Below are 11,486 nucleotides of genomic sequence, written 5' to 3'. Positions count from 1 at the left end.
AGCAGGAATTTGTTACGGCAGACCTGTCACAGGTGAGATCTGTAAGCAGAGGTACAGAGGCAAGTCATGAACTTAATAGTGTCACTGTTCGGAGTTTAGCAGAACAGATGGTGAAATTTCTGCAGCAGGTTGAGGGATACCCACGTACAGATCTCCAGTGTCCTCCTATCTGTGCCACACGACACGTTCCTTTTACTGTACATCACGTGACTTCCTAAAATCTTTCTCCTTCCGTTACTTACTTTTTTCCCCACCAGAAATGCACTGGTGTGTGTTTATTCTCTTAACTACAGCTTACCTCAGTTAAGTCTTCAAGATTCTTCAAATCTGGGACTTGAAAGGAAAAACTAACACCCTGAGGACAAGGAACAGCACGAACAGGAGCTGGATGCTTCACATTCAAGACTTTTTTCCCCTTCCTTCGTGTTCCAGCCCTACGCAGCAGCTCCCCCACAAAGCCTGACGGCGCGGTTGGTATTGTACATGCTTTATTAAAATGGTACTCGTATTTACAGTATCTGCAGAACCAGTCCCTCCCCAGACTTGCACTCAGACACACACGCACATATCCACACGCGCACACGCCCCTTCACTCTACAGGGGTGTGAAGGCTACGCTCCCAAAAGTTAGGCAGCTTCTGGAAGAGGGGGAAGGAAGGGTGACGTTTTTGGGTGTGTTTGTAATTACTTAAAAAGAAGCATGGGAGTATGCGTTTGGCCATCACAACGCTAATTTCAGTATACGTAGTATTAACATATGGCAGTAACACTGAGTATTCCTCTTTTACATTCTATGCACAGAATGACATCAAGGTTTTCCAGTCAACAGAACATTCTAACTTCAGTCTCAATGCTGCTTGTAGTGACGATGAAACCACAATTTTGGGGCTGTCCCTTAAAACAATTCAAGTCTATGTAAGCAAAATAAGGCACAATTAATATTTAATTTCATTTAGAGGATGGGAAAAGGTGGGGAGAGGCAGGCTTCAGATAATAGTTCTTGCAGAGGACACAAGTTTTACCCAATCCTTTTGAGGAAAGGATAAATTTTACCTCCATCCTAATCTACACGGACTTCTCTTAGAGAACTGAAGTATTCGGCCAGGGCTACTAATGCCCACATACAAAACAAAATTGGAAATTCACATTTTAACACCAGTTTCGGTAGTCTAACCTACTGATACTGATGTACACAAGTACTTTAATGCTGAAGGAGGAGACACACATGAAACAAGATTCAAACCTTCCACTGAGCTTGAAGACTCAGGTCCTTTAGAGAGCTTCTAGTATATACTATTTGAAGGCTTCAGCTTACTGATAAAAAGGAATAGCGTTTTTGCCTTTCAACCCCTGGCTCCTCTTCACTAACAAAGCCTAACCAGACATTACAAATAAACTGCAACAAAAAGTCTGGCAGCACAAACAATGTCTAGTATTCAAATCTTCCTTTGTGAGTATATTATTTTCATTGTACAAAACCTGTTGAATGTTTTTCGCAGCAGATGAACTGTACCCAAAGATGCAGGACATTCTGTGACGGGGAGTAAGAGGTTGCAGTTCCGAAGGCCCCTGACTTTGGTTGTTTACAAAGTTCATTCCTGTTTAGTGTGATCCTTGGTATCTTCCTCATCTGTGTATTCTGATGGTTCTTCCCCTGGTTTTAGGAGTCTACCTACGTAGTCGTATTTTTCTGAAAAAGATCAATGATTCCATTACAGTCAAAGGCAGCTGTATTTGCTCGTCAGCCTGCACCACCACAGAGTCACTTCTCCTACACGCTAAGGTCCTAAACCTGCGTCATTGAAATTGATGGCAGTGTATGAGCAAGCTTAGCCCTTAAAACAATCTTGCTGCCACCACTGCTCGCTACTTTCTCCACTCCAAGTACTTGGTTTAAACTCTCCCACAGCTAATGAGGCAAGCTGTGTCACACAATGACTCAAAATGCTGCTATTAAAACCAGCACAAATTTCCTCAGCCTGTTTTGATTTCAATTCATGTGAAAAATTACCTCCCCTCCCTCCAGTGGCACACTTCATGCTTTTGAGAAATTATTTCAAGACAGACTTGTTCAACCCTTAATGCCAAACCAGCTCCTAGTCCTCATCAGAATTCCAACAACCTGCAAGCAGGAATTCCATCAGCTAAGCTACGCTGAACTTCGAGAGTGAAATTCTGCAATGAAGAGTGAAAAACTCTCTGTATAAAAGTAAAAGGTTGAAAAAGCTATAGTGGGATATAGTGGAATCATCTTCATTAGAAGAAAGGCCTGAAATCCCATGTCTTCTCCCAAGAATTTCATGTTGCATTACAAACATTACTGTCGATATCTCTTTAAAAGCTGCCTCAAACCCAAATAAGTCATTTTTATTAAAAGCATTTCCTTAAACTAAAGATGTGCTGCTAATTTGAGATTTTACCTTTAAATTGCATTTCCCACTCTCTTACGCTTTCCATCTGTACAGCATTTAAGTCCGATAGGTCATCATATTCATCTCTGAGTGCATCTTTATCTAGACGGAACGTTGCTAGTCCCCTGGAGGCATCTCTGCCAGCAAATATTCCATATGGGCCATCTGAAAACAAAAAAGACAAAATCGATGCCTTCAAGACCTTGTTTATGGCAACCAGTCTCAGTTCTTTATATAGCCTGCCCAAGCCACACATGAAGCTTCTGCAGTGACGGGAAGAGCAGTAGCTTAAACACCATGGCTGCTTGGCATTCAACAGCACTGCAAGGCAATGTTAAGCATCATTAAGAGACAAAGTCTGCCGAGAGAAGCAGAAAGAGGAAAACAGCTTTGTAGGTATGTCTGAAAAAATCCTTGTTATTTGATGCAAGTCAGCGGAGGTAAATTCCAAAGGGACTGGAGGCTGGAATTCAAAAGAAACCCTTCTATTAAGCAAAACATTCTTAAAAGTCAGGCATGAAGAGATGCAAATTGTATAGACATCTTAATTAGAAATCCAGTGAATTTTATCAATAAATACCACTTGAGTGCTAATTAATAAATCCCTTACGGAACCACCACAACTTTCTACCTACTTGAGAGGCAGTGTGTCTTTTGACACATTTCTGGGAAATAACCTCATGTGTTTTGGGCAGCAGATCACCTATGCATCTACCCTGGCTTGTTCTGGAAAACTGCACAAATCTTCGTATTCAGAATGTAAAGCAACTACTTCCTTTGTGCTTTTTGACTGACGCAAAGCAGCATAAATATGCTAATAAAATACTGAGCAATGACTGTCAATATCATTATGAAGAGAAGGGGCTGATTTACAAACCAACTTTCAGGATGAGGTTTGTAACTTTCACAAATTTTACTTAATCTAAAGAACTTCAAGCATCTTGTTTTCTTCGATTTTCTTGACCTAAAACCAAACAACTTAATTCAGCTTGATTAAGAAACCAAAACCAACTTGCCCATGTTCTGCACTAAGCTGCTCTGCAGCAGCTACACAACAGGGAAACGCCTGTGGCATTCTGAAGAGTAGTCACTACTCAAAGGTTAATAGGCCAGAACTCTTCTCTGGCTTACCTCTCAGAAGATGACAGTGGCCGTCAGCCTGAAGAAAAGGCAGCGCCCATGGGCAAGAATGAACACAAGCAAGTGGCAACACACAGTCCTTCACCCCCTCTATTGCCTCCTGTAGCACCTCAGACCTCTTCTGCACCAGGACAAGCCACCAGGGAATCATTCCAAGAGGCTGGTTTCCTCCCAGGCCGCTTGCTCCAGCCACCACACCTATCTGCTCTTGCTGGGCATTGACTTCAGGGATGAGACAGAGGCTGAACGCAGTGGAAAGAACTCCTGAGACATGGAACCTAAGTACCATATGGATCAACAGAAACTCTGTCCTCACCAGACCTGCTGTTGTCTCTTCACCCCAGAGTGCTTGGCATTGTAAGGTGCTTACAGCCCAACCCAAGAACAGAAGGGTATCTTGTGTGCAAAAGACAATTCCTTTGTCTCTCTGGAAATAAACCAATTTAAAAGCAAAATTTCACAAGTAGTAGACATCCAAGAAAGAATTATCAACTGGAAGCTTGCACTGTACAAAGCTGCTGTAAGAGATGACTACAGTGACTATCAGGATCTCTATATGCTTGTCCTTTCAGGTATTTCGCTCCAGGAACAGCATTCACTTTCTCTGGGATCAGGGACTACATTTATGCTACTAAGAGAAACAAAATCAAGAGTGCTTGTGAACTGTTTCCTATTTGTAGCCCAAATTAGATGTTCATTTGAAAAAACAGGATTCACAGGCTCAATCAATCCTATACCTACATATTTAATCTATGCATTTTGCATGCTCAGTCACTTCCTCACTTCCCATAAAAGAGGTTAAATGCTAGCGGTGGCCATCATCTGTAACATAAAATAGAGCCTTCCAACATTCACTCCAAAAGAGCTATCAGTCAAGTGAACTGGTTTTTGGTGTTCTGAATAAGACAGGAGCTATAGACAGCTCTCACAAAGACCACACACAAACAGTAAATCCCAAAGAGCAATTACAAATTGCTACTTAATCTCCTCACATCAGTATTTTGTCCCCCCAGCTTGATTCCAATTATTTCTATTAAAAAGAGAATTACATTACATTTATTGGTATCAAGCCCTGAACACCCTTATATCTCAATTATGTATTTAGTTGAAAGCAGCATGCTTTTAGAATGTATCACTTTGCATTAAGATGAATGGATGCAAAGTTCTTGTAAATATATTGTCATGCCAGATACTATATATCAATATTTATTTTTCTTTTCTAAAATTGAATTTAGTTAACATTCCAGCATAGTTACTATATAAGTATTGAGGAGTCACAGAAACAACATCAAGCCAGGTCCAAGCACTCAACAGAATGCTAACTGGTGAAAACCAGACCTTCGGACTTGGTAGACAGCACCTCAAATTCCAGCTCTGCAAATGTAACTTCGAAATGTGACCCATTCTTTAATCCTTTCCTAAAAGGCAAATATTGAACTATGATTTAAAAAAATAAATAAATAAAAAAACAATCGTGCAAGCCTGGCTTTGCCTTAGTTGCAGGGTTGCTAAAGGAAAAGTTTAGAGATCCCAGTATGAGCAATCTCCTTCAAGATTTAAAGCTCCCATTAAGACACTTTTACATGGAGATTAAGTACAGTATTTTATAGAATATGTAGGTCTAAGGTTTTGCTATAAGCCCTAGTCTACCATTCACTTTTATTCAAATACTGGTGCAACAGCCTTTAAAAGGTATTTTGCATATCAGGTTTCATTGTGCTTGGAGAAGCATCCAGGAAGGTGTCAGCACAGAGAACCCTGGGCAGAAAATACGCTTCAGGAAGATGATTGTGAGGTAGAGACGTTAGTGCAATCCTAGACATACTCCCCCCGAGTTCTTTCATGACCAGATGCAATTTACTCTGCAAGCCCTGCCCACAGTCCTCCTTTTCTTTCCTTTTGTCTGCTTACCTATTTAGACTGGCTCCTGTTCTAAATAATTGATTGCAGCATGACATGACATGACATACATAGCGAAAAGATTGCTAAAAGAGATGCTGTTAGCATGTGTATAATAACCTGATTTTTTGGGGACCCTATCACACCCTATCCTTTTGCTGTGCCCCAGATTATCTATTTCGTAGTCAAATCTGCCTTTAAAAATTCTCCTTCCAGTCCTATTTGGCATCTTGCAACAACAAAAGGAAAGTCAGGGACATATCAAACCCACTAAGCCACATCTGTTGCGTGTTACTTGGCTACACAGAATCATAGAATGGTTTGGGTTGGAAAGGACCTTAAGATCATCTAGTTCCAACCCCCCTGCCATGAGCAGGGACACCACACAATAAACTATGTCGCCCAAGGCTCTGTCCAGCCTGGCCTTGAAGGAAAAATGTAGTTTCTTGAAGAATGTTCTTCCCACTATTGCTTTCACATATTAAAACACTTTGTTTATTTTGGTGCTGAGACCAGTTATCAAGACCACATACTTGTTGTCTACATGTCTCCACATCTATACAAACACATTTACACACTGCCTTTTTTGCCTGTAGAGAGCCTTCATTTCATTACAACTCCAGCTTGCACAAAGTACGCCCTTCCCTGAGCTCCAATGCATGCAAAATGTTGCTACCCACCACCTGCAGATCCTCACTTTTTTCCAAAATCCAATTACAAATCTGGCTGCACTGATGAATCTGACAACTTGTTCCAGCCTGACATTTGTCTTTACTCACAAATGAACCGCGGAGCTTCAGAACTGGCAAAAATCGAAGTCTCTTCAGTCAGTAAAAACACCTTTCCGATTCCTGCGCTTGGGATTTCTACATCTCCCAGCCCTGTTTTGGTCTGGAAGATTTCATTTCTCTTTGCAGACACCCTAAACCAACAGCAAGTAAGGAAAAATGAATTTAACATTGAAGTACTGTATTTAAAAATGTGAGATACGAAGCTGTCCAAGCTGAAGTTTTCATTTGGAAACCCTGCTTCTAGTCACTTGTTCCAAAACAGGCTAAACTGGATCTTGGAAGCGCACGTGTTCCAATTTTCAATCAGTTTGGCCAATAGTTCCCCCAGCAAAACCCATGCTGGTGTTCAACTTTTGAGTAGGTACTCTTGGTTTACCAAAAAGGGTATCTGACCATTTTAGCTCTGCACTAGCTTTGCAGAACATCCCAGATGAGTGCTCCAACACTAGTAACGAAGGTGAACACTGTACAGCGAACTCTGGATTGTTCCAAATGTCAGCACAGGGACTGCACCACACGTGTGGTAGACTTTACATCTAAAGAAGCGATTTGTAAGCTAAGGCTTGGATTCATTCGCACAAGGCCCATACAAGCTCCCTGAAGAAACACAGGTTAACAAGGTTCAGCTTTCAAACAGCCTTGGTTTCTTCAAGTAGTCAAAAAGCTCTTCCAAGCTGTCACTAAATATGCAAAGCATACCAGATACTCTGCATCTGGGGGCTCCATGCAGCCACTGGAAATAAAACCTAGTTATGTCCGAAGCTTAGAATTTCACAGACAACATTTCTTAACCTGCAGACAAGAATAAAGACTAATCTCTCCTTCAATGTAAGTAAAAGGAACAAAGGGAGACAGACCATGAAATTATTGACAGCTGCACTATGCCACCACGTTGTCTACCTTTCCCACTCCAAAGCAAAACCCCCACTGTCTGTTTAAAATTTTCCACCCGAATCCTGACATGTGTTCATTCCTTGCTGCATCTTTTATGAGGGAACAAAAAAGCTACAAATTAGACAAAGCCATTTTGAGATGCAGCTTGAAAGCAAAAGCTTTCTAATAACATTTCTCACTGGGTATTCAAGGTGATATAATTTTAACTTCACTGCTCCAGATTTACATGAAAGATGTAGGTCAATTTTAAGTTACAACTTGCACGGAAACTAAGCACTTTTAGGAGAGCGATACACCAAGTCTAACACTAACTAAAGAGGGCTCTAAACCTGACTTCTCAGGCACAAGACCAGAGAGCCTCACTCCCTTTCTCTTGTTTCCTTTTTAAAAAGTGCAAGAATAAATGACCCAATTTCAGCTAAATGGGCAGACAATGAGCACTGCTGGGAGAGCCTGTAGTTCACTAGTCAGGAGATTCCTGGAAGACAGCTCCATGCTTGAGGGGGACGTAGATCCTGCATCTTGCTTTAGTGAGAAATGCTCTGGCCACTAGTTCATTTCACGATAAGGCAAGCAATGCTGGCAAAGATTTTTGATTAAGTGAACAAGAGCTACGCTGCTGCGTGCTGGATTTACAATCATTGTCATTAACAACGATGCCACTATCACATCCTAAAATATCTTGCTTTGACCATACCTGCTGCCTCAAACCTCAGGTGACTGGAACCCAAATGGTTTAAATACTAACTGGGGATTTACACAGACCTTATATCAAACACACAGTCGTTCAAGTTTTAAGGAATATATTCAGGTTATTAAAAAAGTAAGAAGAAAAAAAAACCTGAACAGAGAGCTGACAAACACACAAAGCAGAAGCAGAGGAGGAGACAGAGCGATGCATCTTCCTGCACAAAACCACTGTACTGGCTCCCACTCTCCATGCACATGAACTGGGGGCTTAGAACAGCCCCTTCATCCTGCTAGCAAAGACTACTCCCTTTAATCAGAAGTATGAGAACAATCTCTCTCTAGTACATAGTAATAGTTTTACTACTTCTGGTAGGAACTTAACTTCTTTATCCAGAAATGCTGTTTCTTTAAAAAGCTGAGTCCCGGAGTGAGAGACACCTCCATTACACTGACACCAAAGAGCTGACAAACATCAAAAACACAGAGAAGACACCTTACAGGAGGCACTTCTTTCCCCCAGTCTTATCCTCTGTACTTATCTGTAAACCCTCAGCCAGTTGTGTTCTTAAGATAAGGTCACCCTTAACAGAAGTCTCCAGACACAGCACATACATGATCTCCCCCCTGCAATACTTCACTCCAACCATTCCCTTGTAAAGGATGTACTGAAAAGCGTCAGTGCCATCTTTTAAACAGAGACACAGTGGAGTTTACAGCACTCAATTCCAAAGGACACCTAACAGCATCAGATTATTTTTATATAAATGACAGGAAAAAATGACAGCTGTTTCCTGCAGAACTTGTTACAGTATTTAATGTCAGAAATCACAGTTCTTCACTGGATTTCCAACATTACACAAAGGTAATTTTCCTCTAATGAAAAACGAACAATGATGGAAATCTCTGTGAAAGGAACTACTACCACCTAATCTATTCCTCTGGGCAGACTGGAATGCAGAAGTCTTCATGACACTTTGAAAAGACAAGAGTGAGATGAGAAATGAGTTAACAGTGACAATGTACTGCAGCGAAGGAAAGTCAGGAAATTGATGTGTTTAAAATCATTAAGAACCAAGCAGTCAGGCGGAAGAGTTGTACACACTGGATTGTGTATAATCTTGCTTTGTCATGCTCAGAGCCATGTATTTTTCATAGCTGCATGAAGTATTTGGTAACCTGTTTCCAGCATTATGTTGGCATGCCAATTTAAATACTGAATGTTAAGATTTGCTAACATGATTTTATGTCTTACCATGCCCTTCTGACCAATGTACTACCAGGAATTTCGATACAAACAAACATGAAATGAAATGATTTACTGTTAAATGAAACTGTAAAAACTGTCTCTCATCTGTCTCATTATAGGGCTATAAACCCAACACAGCGCACACATATTCATCATTAGACTCCACGTCATGAGATGTGATTACAGATGGGGAAATCACCCCAAAACAGCTTCTCTGAAATACAGGTTACACAAGATTTTAATAGTGTGCCTCTAACTGTTTATATCTTTCAGAGTTTATGGGTGATAAAGGAAGAGGTAATTAATTACAATTAATAACCAAACAAAGCATTTTAGGATACTCATTTGGGCACAAACAGAGGTGGTATTTAATACAACTAAAAGTGAAGCATTGAAACAAAGGGTATACTTGCCGGACAGAGGACTACCCTGGGAAGCAGCAGTTTGGAAAAGAACTTGGCAAGTAAAGTTTTAAATTACAAGTTCAGTGTAAGTGAAGCGATTTTTGGAGGCACAGTTAGTTAAATGTGTGATATAACCTATTCTTGCTCTTAGCTAAAATGCATTAGACATACCAAAGACTAACAGGATACCAATGAGATAAATTGCAGAAGGGTTAAAGAAGACATCATGAGGGAAAAAAACCCAACAAAACTGGAAGACGTTGATTAAATCTTCAAGAAAGTGCAGTTTTCAATCAGGGCTGTTTGAAAGGATGACTTCAAGAGCCTGTCAATTTTTAAAAATATCTTAACTGTATACATGTACACGAAAGGCTCTTTGATGAAACACATTAAAGTATAACAGGATTCAGTGTATGGAAACTTAAAACCAGGAGAGCTTCTAATAAATTCAGAAGCTTGGTGGGAATTTTGATGGAATCTCAACTGCTGGACAAAAACCTGGACCAGATGACAATGTGTACATTTTTAGCCTTCTGCTGTAAGCAGAAAAAGAGGGAACACCTTTGCATCCAAACCACACTGAAAGTGAAAAGAAGAAAAGACCTTAATTTCAAGACATCAGAAGCCTTCTGAGACAGCCCTGTTACTCAACGTTAACCCAGCAGTGAAGACACTTCAGATTTGAAGTGATTTCAGTGAGCCCTTAGCCAATGCCCTCTGCTGTCTTCACAGCTGAAGCACTATTTATCACCAGTACCTTGACAAAGTACAAAAGCCTCACAGCCAAGCCTGCCATATCAGCAAAGTCAGTGTCCTCAACTGTTCCTTCTGTTAAACAAAATTTGGTCATGGCTTTGTTGGTGTGCTTTGCACTTCTCTTGCTATACTCCAACTGTGAGGCATAAAAATCCCAAGAGAACTGCTGTGGACATCTGACTACTCTAAATGAAGTCTTTCTGAAGCTTCAGGAAGACTTTTCCACCTACTTCTCAGATCTTCTAAGGCCTGCAAGCCACCTACTTCAAAACACCTAGCTTTTTTTTTCTTTACAGCCACAAAACAGTTACAGGAAATATTCCCTGATATGCATCCATACAGGGAAACCACATCAGCATGATTCAAAAATCGACATTTGGCAGAAAACACACAGCTGATGATGCACAGGTTGAGCATCACTATCCCTATACGCATGATACCAAATAACAGCTATGTGCTAGACAAAGATGATGTCAGTTGCGTTATGAAAAGGCAATCCTTCACTACAGGGTGGGGGGGAAAAGCAAGCCTTTGTCCCTTTCCATGAAAAGCTGGAAGCACTGCTTTAGGGAAACCAGCTGCTGCCAGTTGTTAAAAAAAAATAGACTGATGTCCTGGAACATAAAGCTTTAGCTTCCTCACCATAACAGACCTCCAGAAACAGTGATGATATCTACAGTGGAGAGCCTAAAATGTAATCTATGTTTGATACACAAAAGAGTTAATGTTTAGATTATGGTTCCGTATTATTTCATGGAGTAATTTATGAAGCAACCTGTCACCTTACAGGTGTTTGAAGTTTCATGCAGCAGATGTATTGCCTGCATTTTATATCAGCATGCAGGTCTCAGATAAAAAAAAGATTAAATTGAGAGGGAAAAGAACCAGCCCGGTTAAGTGTCATGAAAGCTGCCGCACACCAGACTGCATTGCTCAGCTTTACTGGTGAAAAAACCCCCAAGAAAATAAGGCAAGGCAAGGTAGTTCAGATTCCACTGTTAGCTTTTACAGCATCCAGTCAGAAAAGCATTTTGATTCAATTACGGCAATTTCAATTCCCGTGACTGGAAGCAGAGCTGCTATCACAAACTTTTGAGGGTAACGCGAGTTACAAAATACTTGCCCATTTCAACTGTACAACAGCTTGTTTCCTCCCTGGTAAGAACCAAGGACTTGTACCATGGCAGTTCTGTAATTTGTCTTTTGGTAACCTAAGATTATTAAAAAAATAACAATTGCTTAATTTGAACTATTTC

At 40.6% G+C, this 11,486-nt stretch overlaps 1 protein-coding gene across 1 annotated transcript; it reads right to left on the bottom strand.

Moving 5' to 3' along the window:
• Positions 1-471: 471 nt before the first annotated feature.
• On the bottom strand, positions 472-2,871 carry PGRMC2 (progesterone receptor membrane component 2). Its single transcript, XM_010022108.1, has 2 exons — positions 2,420-2,871; positions 472-1,689 (listed from the first exon to the last, which is right to left on the bottom strand). Exons 1-2 carry the CDS (start codon positions 2,664-2,666, stop codon positions 1,592-1,594), a joined length of 345 nt encoding a protein of 114 aa, XP_010020410.1. The 5' UTR covers positions 2,667-2,871; the 3' UTR covers positions 472-1,591.
• Positions 2,872-11,486: the final 8,615 nt, after the last annotated feature.

Source organism: Nestor notabilis, unplaced genomic scaffold (genome assembly GCF_000696875.1).
Source record: "Nestor notabilis isolate BGI_N333 unplaced genomic scaffold, ASM69687v1 scaffold34689, whole genome shotgun sequence".
In the NCBI taxonomy this organism is placed as follows: domain Eukaryota; kingdom Metazoa; phylum Chordata; class Aves; order Psittaciformes; family Psittacidae; genus Nestor; species Nestor notabilis.
The sequence above is the reverse complement of the archived record's forward strand: the minus strand, read 5'-3'. Positions and strand labels throughout refer to the sequence as shown.

Excerpts from the sequence above, each read along its gene's own strand:
- PGRMC2 (XM_010022108.1), bottom strand. The coding sequence starts at position 2,666 with ATGTGTGGCTTGGGCAGGCTATATAAAGAACTGAGACTGGTTGCCATA. Across the intron at positions 1,690-2,419 it reads GTGGGAAATGCAATTTAAAG|AAAAATACGACTACGTAGGT; the intron begins GTAAAATCTCAA and ends GATCTTTTTCAG.